Source organism: Hypomesus nipponensis, chromosome 23 (genome assembly GCF_054491055.1).
Source record: "Hypomesus nipponensis isolate SF chromosome 23, ASM5449105v1, whole genome shotgun sequence".
Taxonomy (NCBI): Eukaryota; Metazoa; Chordata; class Actinopteri; order Osmeriformes; family Osmeridae; genus Hypomesus; species Hypomesus nipponensis.
This window is the reverse complement of record NC_140383.1, coordinates 9,845,282-9,866,411: the sequence shown is the minus strand read 5'-3', so window position 1 is coordinate 9,866,411 and position 21,130 is coordinate 9,845,282. Positions and strand designations below refer to the sequence as shown.

The window sequence follows — 21,130 nt, the reverse complement described above, 5'->3', positions numbered from 1 at the left end:
TTGTTCCAAATGGTCAAGACATACTCGCTTAAAAAATGTGCTTGTTTCAAATACAAGCTGTTCTAAGGACACACTTCCAGATCCACGAGTTACGTAACTGGATGACAAGAACACTTGAACAGTGGTTTGATAGCACGATGCTGTGCAGTGAATCGTGTTTAAAAGTCTTGAAAATGTGAACCAATCTTCCACATAAAACCACATACTTGCAACCAAGCTCTCTCTCTCTCACACACATACACACACACCCACACACGCACACGCACACGCACACACACACACACACACACACACACACGGCTCACCTGTTTCCCATTGTATACTGTACATGCGCAGTGTGTTTTGGATGTGATACCTGTGAGAAGGCACAAGTGTGTCCTGTTCCCACTGCTCTACTTGATCAGTCGTGTTTGTGTGTATGTGTGTATATGTGTATGGGTGTGTGTGTGTGTGTCTGCCTGGTGAGCTAGCGTCCGAGGCTAGGGGCAGGTGTTTTGGAGAGAGTCCTGTGGCTCATGGTCCCCTCACTAATTAAGTTGAGGGTCTTTGTGTATGTTTATCTGGCTCCCGTGGCAGGGCTTTACCCAAACACAGCCCCTCTCTCGGTCAGATCAGCCTGGCTTTGTCCTTCCACCATGGGAAAGGGTCGTGTGCACAGAAGCCGGAGTTGACCAGCGCTCCAGCATCCTCCTCTCTTCTTACCGCTCGTACTCTGAGGCAGGAGCCCCTCCCGTTCTGACATTAGGCAGCACAATGGTTATTACCAAGACTATTCACCGCATCTACGCCGGGTTTAAAGGGCTTGCAAAACCAGAGAAGGGAAATATCTAACAGCCGAGGGAGTACACACACGCACTCGTGCGCACGCACACACGCAAATGCACAAGCGCCAGACACAACAACGGATATTCACGCACGCAAATTGGAATGAGATAAACACCTTGCTGAGGGTAGTACAGAGAAAACCGACAACATCTATCTTCCACACACTTCAACATTGTGCTGTGGACCGCCACACCGTGTTGAGTGTTAGTGTGGTTTGAACTTGTAGAATGTCTGAATAAACAACTTTTAAAAACTTTTTTCTCTTTTTTCTCTTTTATCTCTGTCTCAGGATAGAAATGCCGTGAGACATGACCTTCTCTCTGAGGAGAATGTTTATCTAGGTCGATGTGCTGTTGTAAATACATGTAGGTCACCATTGAAAGGCAACATCTGACCGTCAACATGTTCAAGATTCCAAATGTAACCCAGTTTTACTAAGATACTGTTTTAACAGATTTGAATATCGGAGTTTATAAAGGGAAAGGAGAAATAGGAGGGAAGGGAAGGTTGCTACATCCTTTTTGTCTATATGTGTTCTGATGATACAGAGCTGTTTCATTTGTTTTTTTCAAGCCGGGTCATGCCGACGGCACCTCTCAGGTTTTGCCACCTGCTGCCCACCTACCTAGTTTCTTATTTAAGCCAGCCTCATCAGAGGTCAAGCAGAGTCACAAACAAACACTGAAACAATCACAGTGGCACATGCCGGCCGCCTGCTCCAGATGATCCCTTATTTCCAATGAAGAGTTATGTTGTCTATATAGAGCCAATAGAGCCTTTTCACAATACTGGCTCAACGGCAGCATAATGCTAGCAGGCCACTGACTCACAACTGCTGCAACAGCAGCCTCTTCCTCCACAGATCCGTGTGTTATTCTGGCAGGCCAGATGGCTCAGCGATAACAACAGGGAAATACTCCACCTTCAGCCAGAGACACGACAGGTCATTCAGGGCAGAGAGAAGGAGCAAACCTTCACACCTGGAAACATTTCAAAATACATTTTTCTGTCAACACTGCTGGTGCTTGACTTGGTGCCTTATGGAACATGTACATGTTGGAAACCTGTCTGTTCAAAAGTATTCAAACCTGTTTTGTAGTATTTCTTAACAAATAGCGTGTGCTTGTGTATGTTTTCACACAATAGCATAATAACAGATGGAATAACACGATTCTTTTACGTCGGGGTGTACGTGGCCGACGTCTTAGCTTTTGTCATGCCACACATGTCCTGTTTCAGGTGAGCAGCGAGGGAGACAGGGGAGAAAGAGATGAGAGCAATAGAAAGAGGGAGAGACAGCGATGAAAGTGAGGGGGGGGTCAGGTTTCTCTCTTTTCCTGTACCTTTAATCCTGGCGTCACCCATTTAGAGGTAAGGGGACAGAGGAGAGCAGCTTTGATTTGACCACAGCTCCCAAGCGGAGTTTGGGTGGAGGGGAATTAACATGGATGAGTTGGAAGAGGGGCGGGGGGGGGGGGGGTACAAGCCAGAGAGGAGGGGGGTTGGAGAGAGGGGCGGAGTATAAATACCTGCACTAAACAGGAGGGGTGTTGCACAGGTGGGCTTTTCAGAGGGACAGGCCAGGGAGCAGCAGAGACACTCGTCAACCTGGGAAAGATCAGTCCAAGAGCAAGAGACCATTGGGAGAGACCGCTCCAGGGGAAGAGAGAACGGCCTGGAGCACCTGAGAGAGACTGGACTGGAAGAGCGCTTTCGGAGAGGCAGGTGACGCGGAAGGAAAACAGCTGTGCTCCGTTTTAGATGAGAGTCATCCAAGCTTGGTCCAGCAGAGAAGACCCTGGGTGGGTTCACCTCGAAACAGTGACAGAGGGGAAGTGTACCTGCCCCGGTAAGAGTTCCCACAGCAATCCAGAGGGTGTACCAGGTGCCGGCTGAGAAGGATGTCGTGCCAGGCGTTCAGTACGGACGCCTTCACCACGCTGGTGGGAGACTCCGGCCTGCCACTGCTCATGCATCACGCCTCCGCCGGTGACTGCACGCCGGCCGCGTCCCACACCCACAACATGGTCTCCACAGGTAACCTCTGACCCCTAACCCTGACCTGTAGTCCTCTTCTCCCCCATCATCAAGCCCTGAGCTCCCCTGCACCTTTGGGAAACTGATGTTCCACTGAACCCCATTTCTGAGACACCCTGGGTGCTTTCGACACGTCCTTGCTTGCACGTTAACGAATAGGCACGCTTGTTATTTTGACTGATATCCTGACGCGAGTGGTGCCTCGCTGTTAAGTTTTGATGTGACCGTAGGAGCCATTTGATGGGTCATGTGTCACCCATCCAGACACAATTAGTGCCAGTGACAGATTTTTAATTCAATAAAATGTGGGCTAAAGGGTCTCAGGCATGGAGAATGACTGTCTTTCGTTCAGGTAAATGAGAATTATGCTAATTAATCTGCCAATTTTTGTCAAGCTGTTTTAATAGTTTGGTAGATTGCTGAAGTGGGTGTGCTGTTGGTGTCACATGTTTGATTGCTGAAGTGGCGGTTGTGTTCAGCATGTGTGTGGATTTAACGCGTGCTAGCTTCTACAGAGCCCCAGCATCTGCTGTTACCGATAATGTCTCTATTTTCGGCGATTTAGTTTTACACTGAATTCGCTAAACAAACTGGCACACGGCACACAGTAATAAAACTGGTTACTGTGACGGGGGAATGAAAAGGCCTGTTGAATATAAGATGCATTCTTGTGGTCCATGGCAGTGGCAGTTTTATGAGAGTGTGTCTGTTCACCCAGGGCCTTCTGGTCTGTCTCTGGTCCAGTCCTCAAAGCGCTCTCACATGCATCTCGCCACCTCCGCCCTCGGAAACGCCCTTAGCAGCGCCCCCCCAGGCCTGCACTACCCCATGACCCCCTGTCACTATGGCAACCAGCAGACCACCTACGGCATGATGGCAGGTGAGTGAGGAGGATGATGATGATGATGACGATTAGTGTGATGATGCCGTGGATTCCTAACTAGGTCAATGATGCTGACGATAATGATGATGATAATGATGATGAAGATCAGGAGGACTAACGATGAGGAACATGTTTCCTTGTGCAGCTCAGGAGATGCTGTCTGCCAGTATTTCCCAAACTCGTATCCTGCAGACCTGCAGCGTCCCACACCCCAACATGGTCAACGGCGCAAACACACTGCAAGGTGCACACAGACACACACTCACACACACACTAAGGAATCCCTAAAAATCACGTCATGTTCACAGCATGTTGGATGTATGATCTCATGATGGTTCACGATCCTTTTTTTTTACAACAACACTGGCCTGCCTCCCTCTGCTGTCTGTAACAGGTATCACATGGTACTCTCTGCCCCACCATCTCCAGGTTCCCTGACTCCCTGCCTGTACAAGTTTCCAGACCATAGCCTGGGTGGGGGCTCGTGTGCCCTGAGCCACAATTTCTCCTCGCTTCCCCCCTCCCTGCTCTCTGAAGAACTGTCCATGGGGGAGATGAAGCCAGACCCCCGTCGGAAGAACAGGCCCCCCGAGGAGCCCCCCGATATGGACTCTCCCCAGATACGAGAACTGGAGAGATTCGCCAATGACTTCAAGCTGCGCAGAATCAAATTAGGTGAGTCGCCGGTTCAGGTTTACGAATGGAGCAATGGGGTGCCGCACGCTGCTCACACATGCCTTGTCTTGATGAGTGTCTGAATGTGTGCGTGTCGTTCACAGGGTACACCCAAACTAACGTAGGTGAGGCTCTGGCTGCCGTGCACGGCTCAGAGTTCAGTCAGACGACAATCTGTCGCTTTGAGAACCTGCAGCTGAGCTTCAAGAATGCCTGCAAGCTGAAGGCTATTCTGGCTAAGTGGCTGGACGAGGCGGAGCAGGCAGGGGGTGAGTTGTCGAAAATGTCCGTTATCAAACTCGGACTTGATTTAACCAGGGACGGTGGGTGGAGATTTGTTCATGTGACACTGTTTTTCTAACAGCCCTCTTTAATGAGAAAATGGGCATGAACGAACGCAAGAGAAAAAGAAGAACCACCATCAGGTGAGCTTTTTTTCAACAACGACAAAAGAGAACAAGAACCACAAAATGCAGTTTGTTGCCCTCGTTTTCTTAGCATGTCTCTCCTCTTTTCTTCTCTAGTCTGGGGGCGAAGGAGGCATTGGAAAGGAGTTTTGGGGAGAAGAGCAAACCTTCCTCCCAGGAGATCGTTCGCATTGCCGAGGGGCTTCACCTGGAGAAGGAGGTGGTGCGAGTGTGGTTCTGTAATCGTCGGCAACGGGAGAAGCGTGTGAAGACCAGTCTACACCACAGCTCCTACCTGACCAAAGAGAGCGCCACCTGCAGGTAAACATATGCCATCCAGACAGGTGGCTCTTCCAGGAATGATGAAGTACTGCTGTACAGTATACTGTATCTGTCTACATGTGACATGATCAGACACAAGCTAGGCTAGGAAAATTCACTTCATGCCAATACCTTTTGGTGCTTGTCTAACACTAAATGAACCAGAACTGACAACAATGTTTTTAAAGTGTTCTACATCTTGTAATACAGATTTACATTTATCGCAAGGGCTCTCTGCTATTTATTTAATGTATTATGACAATCTTTTTATGAGACTTAATATACAATGTTGTTGTATTTTAAAACCTACTATGAAATGTTCACAATCCCTGTACGGTATGCATATTTTGTTATAAATGCCTGTTGTGGTGTATTTTGGAGGAGTCTGAGACTTGGGATGACCTGATTTGTGTGCTGGATATGACTTTCGTCTTTCTTGTTCAAATACAGATCTGCATTATACTGACCCACAAATAGGCCCCTCGCCATATATTAGAATGTATGATTCAATATTCACAAGAAAATAGCGACATTACAACACATCACATTTTCATCTGAGGTACGATTAATGGAACTGTGGAACAAATTGACGACTGACCTACGAAAATAACGTGGTTATTTGTAGATGTCATATTTTCACTTGTCAAGGATAACAAATAAAACCACAAAGAGAGATCTCTGTGTAGAGACAGATTTAAGAAATCCAAATCCATGTACCGGTAATCCCTGCTCTCTTGTGGTGGAATGGTTCAAACTGTCATGTTAACAGATGGCTTTATGTGTTTCTATGAATAAATACATAGGAACAGCACATCATCTTAGCTTTATGCACGGATCAGGAATGTCACATGGGCATCATAAAGGCATCAGAGGAAGGCTTCCCATCTCCACAGACCCCTATCGGGGACGACCATGACAGTATATCAGTGTTCTATTCAAGCACAGTGTGTCTGTGGGGTAATATAGGGGGTTTATGGTCTCAAATACACACACATCTGCTCCTTTTTGTAAGAAGCACAGCAGAGCATGAAGGTGTTGGGACACGGTGGGTGCAGCTGGTGTGGTACCTTTGAGGGGAGAACTTCCAGGATGCCACAGGGGAGGTAGATACTGCGAGAGGCAGGATATGGGGGGGGGGGGGCGGGGGCTGAGGTCAGGTGGTTGGAGGCCCTGGGATGTGGGCTCGCCTTCTCCATCTCTATGGGCTTAGCTGGAAAGAAAATGGATAACCAGAGACCCACTAGAGATTCATGGTCCCTGATCTAGATGAGCCCAGCAGTGCTGTGGAGTGAAAGAGGAGGCCCTTAAAGAGGGAGCCATGGAGAGGGAGAGGCAGAGAGAGAAAGACAATTGGGCTTCCAGGAAGAGAAAATAGTTATTTGCAGACAGCAACTGGTGACATGAGCAATACTGTATAGTGCTGCCGCTGTAGATAACATGACTACGGAGGCTTAGTGCGTCAGTAAATACAACCAGTAGACGCGTGTGTGTGTGTGGGTGTCAAAATATGACGTATTTACAGTATACCTAAGTTACAAATATCACAGAAACATGGCCAGACAGGCATATATCATACAGGAAGAGTTTTATTCATTATAAAAGCCATCAATCCCAAACAGCTACTGTACAATGACATAGTAAGTACATACAGCACTATACATACATGTTTTTGAAGATCAAAGTAATTCAAACTTCCAGTGAGGAGAACTGCACCGTAATCAAGTCAAAAGGGCATACATTAAAAGATACTGTGTGCAGATCACCAAAGTCTAATCAATATGAACCTTTTTACATAAAAAAAAAAAACATCCATAAAAGCACAGGCAGGAAAAAAAGGGACTCATTCTTATCGGCAGAGAAACGGAATCTGGGACAGTGATATGCATAGTGTCTCAGAAGCATGGTGTAAGTGTGTGTGTGTGTGTGTATGCTTGTACAGCAGTAAAGAAATCAGACTAACTGCACAGCAGTCAAAAGAGTAACAGCAGTACAGACTCAGACAAGCAGTCGCATGTTTAGTCAACATCACAAAAACTAATCATGAAGACAAATCCAATTATTCTGACCTTTGTTCAAAACCTCAGTAGAAGAAAAAAAGCAAGTTATAAAAGGTAACTGTCATTTTCAAGCCTATGGTCGTTAGTTTAATTAGTGTTTAATCACTGTTTCACACATACATAAACTGCATATATTCATCTGACCCCCACGTGTGGTATATCATATACTACGCAGTTCGGTTGCCTTTTTGAAAAAAGATCCTCATGCACACAAGTTGTGAGAAACTCCAGCCCTTACCCTCGTCCTTGGGTTAACATCACAGTTAGACAATCTGGCCCCAGCGGGACCTATGGTAATGTACCTACAGATGTCCGAGCATAGAGAACAAACATGATTACATTGTCTCCTCCCCCTTTCGCACAACAGATCGTTCACTTAGATATGGTGGGTTCACACAGGGCTCTAGCAGAGACTCCAGGCAGATAATGTAAACATAGTGATCACGTAGCCCATAGAGATACACGTCATGTCATATATCTCTCAGTTTAACCAGGAGTGAACCAGAGTATGTGCACCAAAACACGTGTCCATCTAGACCGCCAGTATTTTAGACCATCGCCCACACACCGTGGCCTTGAGGGTGTGTGAGGGTAAAACACAGATGTCCGCTCCCAGTTCTATCTGTTGAGGGCTGAGCACCCATTCCAGTCTTCTGTCTCTTCTACAGCTTCAGGTCATCACACCATGGCATTCCTTCATTTATCAAATCAGCCGTTTCATGCCCCCCACTCTGAGGCGCCTATGAGTGTGCCGCACAGACGGATGGCCAAGGGTGTGTGTGTGTGTACTGTAGGTGTGTGTCTGTGTGGGTGTGGGTGTAGGTGTGTGTGTGTGTGTGTGTGTGTGTGGTTGGGTGTGTTAGTCTACACCCAACGCCCGGAGCTGCCTCTCGATCTCGTCGTCTGAGATGGTGGCTCGTTTTGGGGAGGCGGTGCTGGGAAGGCTTTTCCCCGCTGCTGGGGCTCTCACCATCTGGAACACACCAGAATAAACCCATTAACACACCGCACTGCACTCGACAACCAAGAGGACATTAACTAAACACACAGAGGCTTTTATGTTACACTCGTTATCCCTAGGCGTGAACACAAGCCAGACAGTGGCAGTAAACTCCAAATGTTTTTCCGATCGAGGTGGGGAGTTGTATTAGCGCACGTTGACCTCTAGGGGGAAGCAGACCTCCACCAGATGGAGCTGGAGGAGCGTGTGCGCTCTCCGTCTCTCCCACACTCTGTGGCAGAACCTGATAAGGGAGGCAGGCTGAATCCTGCAATGCTGACGGATGTACCTTTCCTGAGATCTCAATGCCAATCTCATCCAGGACCTGGCTGACAATGTCCTGGGATTCCTCTTCATCGCCCGATTCATCGAAGATGTCATCTAGGGTGTCGTTGACTGGGGAGAGAGAGAGAGGGGAAGAGAGAGAGAGAGAGAGGGGAAGAGAGAGAGAGAGAGGGAAGAGAGAGAGAGAGAGGGGAAGAGAGAGAGTGAGTGTGAGAGAGAGAGAGAGAGAGAGAGAGAGAGAGAGAGAGAGAGAGAGAGAGAGAGAGAGAGAGAGAGAGAGAGAGAGAGAGAGAGAGAGAGAGAGAGAGAGAGAGAGAGAGAGAGAGAGAGAGAGAGAGAGAGAGAGAGAGAGAGAGAGAGAGAGAGAGAGAGAGAGAGAGAGAGAGAGAGAGAGAGAGAGAGAGAGAGAGAGAGAGAGAGAGAGAGAGAGAGAGAGAGAGAGAGAGAGAGAGAGAAAATTGATTATCTCAACAGGGCTTATCTGAGAGGTCAAACACCTTTCAGGCAAACACTGAAGTCACTGTTGTATTTGAATGTTTGAACATCTTTTTGAAAAATACCATAGTGCATCTTTAAAAAAAAAGAATCCTGTCAGGTCTTACTCATTTCCTCTGTCATGCCCATCTTCATGTTTTCCTTCTGGAAGTTCTGCATGGTCTGGAGGGTCTTCTGAGGATCCATCTTCTTATTCACCGCCTGCATCGTCTAAACACCCAGAGCAGCAGTGAGACCTGGAATGGCCTGATTCACCTGATGACCTGACAGACTTTATTACAGCAGGGTTCTACAACTGCACTTTAGAAGGTTTTAAAAATATACACTTATGTATCTTGAACAGTAACTTGCAGGCTGTACTATAGAACAGACACCCCACACACACACACACACACACACACACACACACACACACACACACACACACACACACACACACACACACACTACCTTCTACCTTGACGGTTCATACTTAGCAATGTTGAAACAAGCCTGACCTACTTTCACTGTCGAGTCTAAAACAACCAGGACGTACACAACATCTAATTAGCTGCTATTAGCATATACTTCCAAAAACAGGTTTCAAGAACTGGTTCCCATTATTTGGGGGCTCATAGCAAGGCTAGGAAGAACACAATGGGCTTCATCCTAGAACTGCAATAGAGAGGACATGGGGGCTGCCTACAGTCATGAACACAAACACGCACAGACACTGGGTGGGCATGCACGCAAACAAATGCATGGGACAAAACTATTTCCTTTCACTCATCACAGACCATTAGATGCAGGCCTAATTACTGCTGACCTCCCCGTTAGATAAGTGTCAATGTTTAATAAACCATGGATTCAAATCCGGTTCCACAGTGTCAAACAGATTCCCCATTAATACATTCATAACAAACACTGAAATATTGATACATATTTAGCAGATCTAACTAGTTCACACACAGAGCACAAAACTGCTTAAATGGGGCAATGCATAAAGCTATACTCTCTCATGACTGGGACAGTAATTGTTGAAATGTACAAAGTAAAATATCTGAAGTGTGTCATGTCTGCTAAAAATCCCAAACAGGTAAATATGAGATAAATGACTTACTCACTAACAGAAGTTGCTGAGGGGGGCATGGCGCAGACAAAGCCTTCACACTTAAAAAGCCAATGGACTCCAAACTAATTAAACATGCAGGGGATTCCTTTGAACTGCCGTGTTTTGAAGGATCTTTGAAACTAGGTTACTGGGTCTGTTTTGGCCTCATTTTCAACAACAACAAAAAAACTTCCAAAGCACCGCACAATTTTCGGTTGGATATGAAACTAACAAGCTTTACAGCTGGTTAGTTATGAAACCATACTTGAAGTCTGTCCCTTTGCGGGAGTTGGTGTTTGTAGGCGTACTGTACCGTACCTTGGCAGTGGTGGACATAGCTCCTGCCATCTTCATCTGGGAATTCATGACCTTTGTCTGCGTGGACATGGAGGTGACCTTTGAACTGACAGCATAGGTCCTGTTCTTCTGCTTCCTCAGCTGAACCAGCTGCTTGGCCAGGATCTTACAGGCCTCCCGGTTCCCACTCTTGGCCATCTTCTTTATCTCCATCTCCTGTGAGATGGGGTGATTAGGGAAAAGCAGTGATGCCATATACAGGCAAACCCCCACGTGAATGGCCATTTTCATATAGTTAAGTGCACGGGAAGAAAAAAAAAAAAGCATGCACATTAATACACAGAGCCATTGTACACAAACAAACTCCGGAAGCTTCCCCTGGGACTGTTTTTGCATTAGCAGATTGTAAATAGTCAGTCTTAGGTATAGATACCTACAAGCAAGCAACCCCTCCTTTATATTAGTAAACAAGCGAAAATAGAGACTTGCCCAGAGGGGCTTCTCGCACACATAGCTTGTATTGTGTGTGTGTGTGTGTGTGTGTGTGTGTGTGTGTTTGAGCATCCCTAGGGATCCCACTGTGGCTCCAGGTTGTTGAAAGCTAGCCAGGCCTAGGTTGTCCTCCCTCACATTACGTAGGACTATTTGTTTGAAGGAGCAGGCCATTGTCAACAGAATCATTTATTAATGATCTATATTACAGGAATACAGCTGTTCGGGGTGTGCATGTGTGTGTGTGCTTGTGAGAGAGATGGCTGATAACAGGTTAAGCGGCCATTAGGAGAGAGCTCATTGTGAAGCTCATTGTCCCTGTCTGTTCTCAGCACTAAGTGGTCCTGCTGACTGGTGGTTAAATCCCGGCTACACTTAAGAGCTGAACAGGCACATTTTACACGCACACAAACTCAGGTGCATCAGTTTAGCACTAGCCAGTTCTGCCTGGCTCAGCAGAACAGTGACGATGGACGTGAATGATCGTAGGACAAAGACAAAGTCGAGGAAGCTGAGATTATAGACGACGCACCTTATAGACAATGATGCTGTATAACGTGTATCAGCAGCTAAAATCAAAGGTAGCAGACAGTGTCAGATCAATGGATGGACTGGTGCTGAAGAGAGCTTATTACTGCTAATCTACAGCCCTGTCAACAAGAGGCCGGGGTTACAAAAGGAGGCCGACCCTGAGGCAGAGGCAGATGAAGTTCGATAAGAAGAGGCAGAGATACACCGGGCTGAAGGATAAATAGTAGCGCCGTCGCAGGAATCGAGTCATCCGTTGCTGGCAGACGGAGTCATTCCATCAGCCTCAGAAGCCTTACAGACAAACAGCCATATGTCAAACCCTCAGCTTTTGACATCTCTACTGAACAATGAAGACATAGTGATATGGATGATGCTGCATCCGCTGTGGTGATGTCCTATATCTATCTATAACACTGACTGATGTTGAGGAGAAACAGGCCTGAGCATGTTCCAAGTGTATGACTTTCCCAGTACACACTAATGAGTTGCCTGGATACATGGAAGCGATTAACATACGGATCCGATTTCCACCAAATAAAATACTGCATTGTTTTTGGGACGCACATGCTACAACCCCCGGCATTCGCGCTTTCTCTGATCTGATATAATGTGGGTCATCTCCATTTCTCACCGAATTATAATTTGATCTAGACCAGCAACAAAGCAAAAAAACGAGATTAATTAGTAGAAATATTAATGAGGAATGAGACAGAACTCCCCGGGGAGGTCATTATGCCCTGTCTGATGTTTACTTAAAACAACATAGAGACCCACGCCTCTTCTTTTAATTTGTCTCTAAAAGGGGGAAATAGAGGGGAAATGTTTTCTGTTGTTCACACAGAGTGTAAGTTCTCCCCTGCAGCTATTGTACCTGCCCCAATCCTGAGTTTTCAATTACAGCCATTAGCCAATCGCTTGTATGATCACGGGCAGGGGAAGGGAGGAGGTGTGGGAGATAGTAAGAGCGGTAGGCAGACGGCCTGAGGTCAATAACACACTTTTGATGCAATCAGGAGTAATCTAAATGATAGGTAGTAGTCATGTATTTGGATCCTTATTAAGAATATTCCAACGTGAATACACAGACATTTCATGCATAAGAACAAGGCAGAAAAACCCCAAAAACATATTGACCAAAAAGGCTGAAGCTTTAACTCTCTACTGTTTTTTACCTAACATATTCTAGATATTCTAGTAGGCAACCCTCTCACTACTCGGTGTGTTACTAAGAGGTTGTCGGTTTAACTTCAGTGTGTGCGTCTTACCATTTGCTTCTCCTGTCTCTCCAGAGCGGTTCTGTCTCTGGTGATTTGTCTCTGAGTGCCGCGCAGTTCCTTCGTCTGCTCCTTGATAACATCTGAGAGAGAAGGAGAGAGAGTGAGCGAGCGTCCTTGATAACGTCTGAGAGAGGAGAGAGAGGGAGTGAGCGAGCGTCCTTGATAACATCTGAGAGTGAAGGAGAGAGAAGGAGAGAGTGAGTGAGCGTGGAGGACTGCATAAGTGATCGATTAGTCAATTATCAGCCAACATCTTTTCTGAGTGAGAAATGAGTGTTTATAATCACCAGCGTCCTCCAGAATCATAAAACCTAAGCCCCAGTCTGACGGCACTCGACAGCCTGCCAAGCCAGAGTCCTCTGAAGGCATGGGAGCCAAGGACGGCAACACCAGGCTGGGACAAAGGCTGCATGCATGCCTTATTCACAGGGCTGAAACAGGAATCCTAAGCCTCCCTGCTCCATCACTATCCATGACTACCCTGTGTGTGTGTGTGTGTGTGTGTGTGTGTGTGTGTGTGTGTGTGTGAGAATTACAGACACAAGCACACATCCCTGATTCAAATACCAAAAAATCACAGCAATCTGCAAAGAGAACAGTTAGTCTGTTCTGCTGGATTTTTGTGTGCCGAGAGAAGCAGTATGTATACAAGAGTATGACCCATGACCAAGACCACAAGAGCAACTAGAAATTTGAATCAATATTGTACCTCAATAATACATTTGCAATATATGAAAAACCTGAATACACATGCATAAAAGGGGGGGGGGGGGGGGTGAGTAAACATGGTATGCCCCTTGGTCAGGCACCCAGGCATGATTTATGAGTGGGGTGGACCAAATACAAGACGCCACCCACATACACAGTGCCTGCAGCGAGGGTGTCCCAGGATGTGCCACCGATGACATGCTCCCCTTCACCGTCATCCGCCCGTGACTGAGCCGAAACCCTCCGAAAAGACAAACACACACACACAGAACCACACACACAGCCTAGCACACACACACACAGCCTGGCACAAGTTGTAAGCTACATCCCACCATCCATTTCCTAAGCCGTTCTCTAAGGCTCTTTACTCAGATTCCCTCCACAGTCCAGTGGGCCCATAGCTTCGCTGTCAACTGCAGAAAAGTTTTTGTCTTTGTCAAATGAGGACAAAAGTGTCTCAGAGTGCTGAAACTGGCATTCACTTACAGTCCAAAATTAAGCTGTAAAACCGTTTAGGTGTCTGTAAAACCGTTTATTGTGTAATCTAGTTATAAATGTTAAATAAAGTGAAGGAAATAGGGACCAAAAAGGCTGATATACATTTTGTCTTTCTATATTAGAAAAAGGACAGACAAAGTATGTCTAACATTAATGTAAATTATAAAATAAAAATAAAATAGAATAATACATGAAATACATAACTAAACTAGTCAGATCAAAGTCAAAAAGTTAACAAAACCATTAAAAACCTACGATTGCTCAGAAATTCCCTGCCCTTCCAAATCCTTAAAACTCAAAGGCCCGAATTAGAGGGCCACCTGTGGGAGTCAAGCGTACATACGTAGACGGTGACGTAGCGACAACGTGCACGAGAGGGAGGGAGATAGTCCTACAAATAACCCAGATCGCACCCCTCGTACGCCACCAGCACACGCCCAACCACAGGATACGACACCAAGGCACGCCATGCCGACACGGGGCTATGCCGGGCACACGACCCCCCGACAGAGAACAAGAAAGAGGAGTAGGAGGAGTGAACGAGAGAGGAGACCACCATAGGGACGCTTGAGATGTCTAGTGAGTAGCGAGAACTGTACAGTAAGTAACAGGTCTACATCTATGCCTGAATAAATGTGGTCGGGCCAGTAGTCATGCATCTTCTGGTCACCAAAATCATTCAAACATAGACTTTTATGGGTAGTCAAAGCTACTTTCACACATGTTGAACTTGAATTTAAGTAATGTTTTTACTTTTGTTATGATTTAATTAAAAAAATGCTTTGATAGCTGGCATTGGTCAAATGGAAGGTTGACTTTAAAGCCTGATTAAATGGTCTCTTAGGTAGTAGGCTTGGGTGTAGAAGAATGTAGGTAATTTGAAATCTAATTGGGGATCTAATCACATGGCCCTTAAGGTTCAGTGATAACTTCATCTTTAAGGCTCTGACTAACCTGCATTTCTAGATCACCTCATTAGTATGGCACCTGTGATGACACACATTCTCTCTCTCACACACACACACACACACACACATTTCAGTGAGAGCAATGAGTGTAGTGTGAGCTTTGAGAATATAAAAATGCATCAAGTGAAACTTCAATCAATTTTATTAATTCTCAATGAACATACAGTCAGGATCTTCAACATGCCTGCTACTAACTCTTGTATAACGGTTGTCCTTCTATCTTCACAGGGTGACTGATACGGCTTTTACACACAACACGGTGAGTAACAAAGTAACCATGTGTGCCTCTGTGCATTATTGTGTAGGCGAATTATGTAAACAAAAATGACCAGCTGTTTCTGTTCTAAAATATTTTAACATTATTTGGACACCAAAACCAAACAGCCGTCCAATAATCATACTGCTCAACAGTCGGCTGTTGGTCGGCTAAGAAAATACCATCACTGACTACTTATACTATACTATAGTATACTATACTACTATAAGTTTACTATAAGTTTACCTATTTACCTATTTACTTCCGTCCAGTCAAGTTAAATATAACTTGTTTAATTCAGTTAAGCTCCTTTCTGTTTAACTCCGACAATACTTTGCAGTCTTGTACAACGTAGGTAGCCTAATACGAATACCAACACGTGTGTACTGTACGTGCTACATTCAAAAAAGGAACCAAACTGGTATAACAGGCTGTATCATTGAACGTTAGTGACTTGACAAGAGAGAATTCAGCAAAGTTGAGCTTTGAAATGCTTGTCGAAACAAACTTACCGTCAACAGTCTTCTTCTTGAAAAGGGATGCCATGGCGCTTGGTCAAAAACAAATTATTAACTGAAAACGTCTAAATTAAACCTATAATAACTTACTGGCTGTTTGAGCCGTTCAGTCCTAATAATAACCTTTGGCTTCCTGGTTGCTGCTATCGAAGTGACTGACTCTTCGCCTTTTCACATGACAGCCCTGACTCACTTTTCCCTCTACGTCACCGTGCGGGTCTCTCCCTCCACTCCCCATGTCCGGCTCTAGAGGGCGCCCCCATTCAAGGGTGTTCTAGTACAATAGACTGTAAACTCATATTGCTTATTTACTGTTAGGCTATAATTCAAAAAGATAATTAACACAAATGCATAACTCATAATGTTAGCACCCCTTCTCTCCAATTACAGTTGCTGAGCTTAAAAGAAGAGATTTCGAAGAGCGTGGGTCATGTAGTAGATATGGGTTACTAAATTTAACCGAGCTGTTTTTGCCCCTTGTGTACTGTCAATAAGAGGCGAAGAGGGTAAGGAAATGTGAAGTATTCTGTAGAAGTAAACCATGGAGAGGAAAAACAACCCCATGCCTCGAGCATAATCATAAAGGATTTTGTTTTCATCTCATTCCTCCCCTCTAAATGGCCTCAACCTCCTGGGTCAGCATTGTTTCTCCAGATATTACTGCTGTGAGCAACCGAAAGTAGCAGGACACTTGAACCGTAACCAACTCAATTCCATGAAAAACCAAGCCCCCCGAATGTTGCTAAATGGATAACGGGGGAGTGAAGGAGAAGGATGGGTAGAGAGGAGGGAGGGAGGAGGGGAAGACTGTTTGAAATGAAAGGACAGAGCCAAGTTTAGAGGAAGGAGACTGCAGGGTGACTTTGAGGACCGAGGAGGAAGAGTTAGCCCTCAGCTCTTCTCCGTGTCTCGGAGGAGGCGTGCGTAGCGTCCTGGGGCCATGTTCTTGTTAAGGTTATTAGGAGGATGTTTTGGTCTAATCAGCAAGACGGCCAGAGGGAGCGCTACTAAACAGCCTCATCAGGAAGGAAGCCCCACTGGTGATAAATCTAGCCCCAAGCACACAGGGACACTACACGGCCCCGCGATGAGACATGATACCGGCTGATATGCAAAGGATTCTACTGTATATTAAAAATCTTCCCATCTGGGGGAGAGTTTGTTCATATCATTTGGAAAATTCCCCATGTGACGTAAAAAAAAAAAAAGATTTAGCTTGTCTCATCCTCTCTCTCTCTCTCTCTCTCCCTCTCTCCCTCTCTGTCTTTATCTCTCACTCCATTATCTATCTATCTCCTTTCTCTCTGTTGGAAGTTTGCCTAAGGCTAGCAAGCATTTAGTGCTAACATGCTAACTGAATAGACAGACTGAGACGTTCATGTGTGAAATTAGATCCCAGTACAATCAGTGAGAAGGGGTGTGGGGGTCTTTAAAATAAATAAAATCTCTGTTTTTCTCTCGATGATGTATCCTTTCCCACTTTCACAGTAGTGCGACCCATACAGTAGGCAACCTCTCATAACCACGTGTCTCTCCTTTTACATATCAGATCTACTCACTGAATAAAGGAGCTTCCTGGATTGTCTTGAGTGGTTCATATTTCTATCTGCCACACGCGATTTCAGACTTAGTTCCAACAGAATGGCACGGCTGATTGATTGTGATGGGCATGTTATTATATGTGTGTGATTATTCAAACATGAGTAGATGTGTTTTGACATCAAATGATCATCACCATCAACTTTGGTTTGTGGCCGGTGTGCGTGTGGGTGGAGCGTGACATGTAACAAGGCTAAGTTATGTTGTCATTGGAAGCGGGCTAGACGGAGGCAGCCCTGGTCCTGTGATGGGCAGCAGGGGATTAAGACAGCACATCTCCCGTCTGATGGATGGATCCCTCTCTGCTGCAGCGGAACTGCTGGAGAGAGAGAGAGACAGACAGGGAAGAAGAGAGCGAGAGAGGGAGGGAGGGAGAACAGATGGAGAAGGTGAGACAGGAGACAGAGAGGTGGAAGGGGGATGGAGAGAACAGCACAGGGGCAGAGCGAGAGAGATGGAAAAAAGGGAGAGAAGCGACAGGAAGGATGTAGGCAGGGGAGGTAATATATCGAGTGAGTGACTCCGCTCTCGCTGCCCGTGGGAAGATTCTATTGCGCTCGCCAGCACCGGAGCACCAGTGGGAGTTTGGGTAATGAGAGATTATTACCCCTGTTGAGTTGTCTCATCACCAGCCGCAAAACCACCTCCCCCCAAGCAGGGTGTTAACACATGGGTGAACACACACACATGCACACGCGTGAAGACACATGTACACACACACACAGACACACACACACCCAAAACCATAAACACACATACACGCATTACACATTCAAATGCATCATTGCAGGGACATTTGCGTACATGAAGGCATATCAAAAACCACATCCACTCTCAGCACAACTGCCAGAATCAAAAGGATTCCACGACTAATCCAGCCTCGTGTCTCTGGCCATGTCTGGGTGGTGTGTTCACAATGCCCTGCATGATAGTCACTGACAAGCTGTTATCCACAGGTACATTCAGCCTGAGGAGGCCAATCTGCCAGGGCCCGTCCTACATATGTAGTCTCAGACCCCAGTCTCTCCTTCTCTGTCTCTCCAGAGGGCAGTCCCCCTCTACCACCCCCAGGGCTGGCCAGGGCTTGTATCATTCATTCCAGCCAGCCCAGCCACCCAGTCAGGGGAATATTAGCAGCATGGGGAATGAGTGTCATTAAAAGAAGGAAGGGCAAGAGAGGACGAGTCCTTCGGTCAGGGACAAGAAGCGGGTGGGGTGGGTGGTGTTGGCACCAGACCCCACAGCGCACCGCGCACATGCTCACTCAGGCAGGCACGCACATGTAACTGTGGATGAATCTTTCTTTGTTTCTGAAGAATTCAGGCTGGCATAGCAGAAAGGGAACTCGTTTGTCTGTGCTTTTGTTCTTTACGAGACGGTGGAAAACCTCGCCCCAAACAGCAATTCACGGAGGCCTTCGAAACAATGGCACTCTAATCTGTGCTCCATGTCTATTGTTTTCCTCAGGCGTAGGGGGTGTGCAGGTGATAACACGACTGTACATTGCATTACGGCAGAGATACTGAGAGTGCGCCATGTACCCGGCCTCCCTCTTTAGAGCTTAGGGTCTTTCAGGTCTGATGGGAAACAATCATCTTTTTGGAAGGACCACGTTTGACCTTCTTGTTAAAAAAAAAGCCAAATCAGTCAAGTGGGGTCTCTCCTCCAGTCGTACTTCAGCTCTTTGAGAATCAGTCATCTCATTAACTCTCTCTCACTTCTCCGTCTCCTGCCGTTATCGTTTCTCATGCAAAACTGGAGGTTTTTAATAGAGCAGGAATAAGTAATTATGTCGCGTTCACAGGCCGGCCCAGCCAGCCCTGAGATCTGAGTCATCCACTGGTCACTTCATTAACACTCTGGAGACATGGATGACCCTTCTGCGCAAGACACACACATACACAGACTGGGTGAGCCATACAATTAAAACCCACATTTACATGCAGACGCTGTGACACTGATAGCTAAAACAGCAGGAACAATTACAATTATGATTATCTAAGGTTGGCTGAAAGACATAATACTGGCTTCTTACACTGTCCATATGCAAAACAAATAAATCAGTGACAGATTTTGTCATATGACATGGAATTTACTTTCCATGTCGACAATTAACCTTCAAATGACCATGTGCGATGTGTATTAGAATACCTAAATGGGCCATCATAGTTTTCTGTTCAACCTTTATTCATTCAGTAATATTCATGTCTGGGAAGCTGTTTGAACTATTTTGTTAACTTGAGGCGCTTTCTCCTTATCATTTCACACAGATAACATTGTAAAATGTTTTTTGTAACACACCTGAATAAAGTGGTGTGTCTGTGATGTGTGTGTGTGTGTGTGTGTGTGTCTTAATGGAGGTGTAGTAGGAGACATAGTCTCCTTATGTAAGTGTGCGACTCACCTGCTTCACTGACAGGCCCCTGCTAATGAATGTTTAATTGGAGGTTAATGCTCCTCTCCTCCCGCTCCTCCTTCTTCACCTCCCTCCTTCCCTCCACCCTCCCTGAGAGACAGAGCAACGGATGGTGAAAGAGACAGTGGCTGAAGCTCTATAGTAATGGCATTTAGATAGACCGATACATCACTCTGACTGTGTCAACATGCTTTGGGATGCACTCCACACACACAGACACACACACACACGTCTATAACAACTGAGCCGCAACATTAGTCACATGTCAGTCATCACGGTTCAAGATTTTTTGTTTTAAGGAGGAAAAGGTCAGAGAAAAAAGAGAAAAAAAACTTATGTTACAGGACACAAAACAGACATCGTTATAAATTGAAGTGTGCCACATTTGTTTGTTAAATATAGGAATGATTGACGAGCAGCAGAATAGATTCCAGCCTCCAACATCCCTTGGCTCCACACCTGGGCCTGCCTGCTTATAGGACACACCAGAGGTCTGCAGTGATGAGATGGCGCTGGTGCTTCATTACTGCATTCTCATCCTCATCATCGTCATCACCATCACGGGGGTGCAGGTGTGCTTGTCCAAGTTCACGCGTAAAAACCCATGACTCAGTGAAGGGTTTTCAAGGTGTAAACCTCTAATGAGGAGCTATCGTTAAAATCATGTCTCCAACATATGTTTCCCACCCCTACAGCTCCATTAGGATGTGGGAGAACAGCATCTGGGTAGCAGGGGTTACGTAAATAAGGCTTTTGGGAGGCTCCAGAAGGAAATTAAATGATGTAGATCTCGGCTTTGAAAGCAACACACTTCGTCACTATGCTGTTTTTCTATTATTTTGTGCTGATTTCTGTGTTTCTGCTTTGTGACCCCCCACCCCACTTTGAAAGATCTGGAACAAGCCCGTTCTGAGTCCTTGCATCAGGCACAGAAATCCTCTCAGATCTCACTCATAACTAACCCACTGGATGTGTCTCAGACTGTATGCTGAGGATAACAGCTGCAGAAAGAAAAACATTTTGTGCTTTTATTACTGCCCCCCTCACCCCATTTCAGTTTTTTTTACACCACAAGTGATGGTCTCCGACTCTCATGAAGGAGCAGAGGGAGACAGAGAGAGATGCTACAGATGTGTTTGGGGAGAGACCCTCAGGACCATTGAGGGTTTTAGTGCGTGTGCGAGAGAGAGAGAGAGAGAGAGAGAGAGAGAGAGAGAGAGAGAGAGAGAGAGAGAGAGAGAGAGAGAGTACATGTCCATGTGTGTGCATCTGCATTCCATCACGATCCATGCAGCCCAACTTGTACCACTGCCCCACTTCCTCTGCTCTGACTGGCAACGCATCATCAGAATGAGCCATCGACACTGTCCCAGTTCCATGGCGCCGAGGCAATCACATCATCAGCGTGCGACTGAATAATTCACGCTCCATCTGTGGTGCGCTGCTTTATCAAAGTGAATGAAACATCCTGTATGTGAGCAGTAAGCCGGGTTCC

The 21,130-nt window shown here is 46.1% G+C and overlaps 2 protein-coding genes across 3 annotated transcripts; one reads left to right on the top strand and one right to left on the bottom strand.

The window, feature by feature from the left end:
* Positions 1-2,726: 2,726 nt before the first annotated feature.
* Positions 2,727-5,152, top strand: pou1f1 (POU class 1 homeobox 1). Of its 2 annotated transcripts, XM_084689349.1 has the most exons (7): positions 2,727-2,862; positions 3,581-3,742; positions 3,891-3,989; positions 4,175-4,420; positions 4,525-4,689; positions 4,785-4,845; positions 4,945-5,152. In XM_084689349.1, the coding sequence occupies exons 1-7, from the start codon at positions 2,727-2,729 to the stop codon at positions 5,150-5,152; spliced, it is 1,077 nt and encodes a 358-aa protein (XP_084545475.1). The 2 variants fall into 2 exon arrangements, with proteins under 2 accessions (XP_084545475.1, XP_084545476.1); XM_084689350.1 differs by lacking the exon at positions 3,891-3,989 and having other exon boundaries at positions 3,677-3,742.
* A 1,564-nt stretch (positions 5,153-6,716) lies between these two features.
* Positions 6,717-15,795, bottom strand: chmp2ba (charged multivesicular body protein 2Ba). The gene is made up of 6 exons (XM_084689351.1): positions 15,615-15,795; positions 12,661-12,752; positions 10,394-10,588; positions 9,093-9,195; positions 8,495-8,601; positions 6,717-8,178 (listed from the first exon to the last, which is right to left on the bottom strand). Exons 1-6 carry the CDS (start codon positions 15,646-15,648, stop codon positions 8,065-8,067), a joined length of 645 nt encoding a protein of 214 aa, XP_084545477.1. The 5' UTR covers positions 15,649-15,795; the 3' UTR covers positions 6,717-8,064.
* Between the last annotated feature and the right edge of the window lie 5,335 nt (positions 15,796-21,130).

Excerpts from the sequence above, each read along its gene's own strand:
- pou1f1 (XM_084689349.1), top strand. The coding sequence starts at position 2,727 with ATGTCGTGCCAGGCGTTCAGTACGGACGCCTTCACCACGCTGGTGGGA. Across the intron at positions 4,421-4,524 it reads GCTGCGCAGAATCAAATTAG|GGTACACCCAAACTAACGTA; the intron begins GTGAGTCGCCGG and ends TGTCGTTCACAG. Across the intron at positions 4,690-4,784 it reads CGAGGCGGAGCAGGCAGGGG|CCCTCTTTAATGAGAAAATG; the intron begins GTGAGTTGTCGA and ends TTTTTCTAACAG.
- chmp2ba (XM_084689351.1), bottom strand. The coding sequence starts at position 15,648 with ATGGCATCCCTTTTCAAGAAGAAGACTGTTGACG. Across the intron at positions 10,589-12,660 it reads AGAGACAGGAGAAGCAAATG|GAGATGGAGATAAAGAAGAT; the intron begins GTAAGACGCACA and ends CCCATCTCACAG. Across the intron at positions 8,179-8,494 it reads GCATTGAGATCTCAGGAAAG|ATGGTGAGAGCCCCAGCAGC; the intron begins GTACATCCGTCA and ends GGTGTGTTCCAG.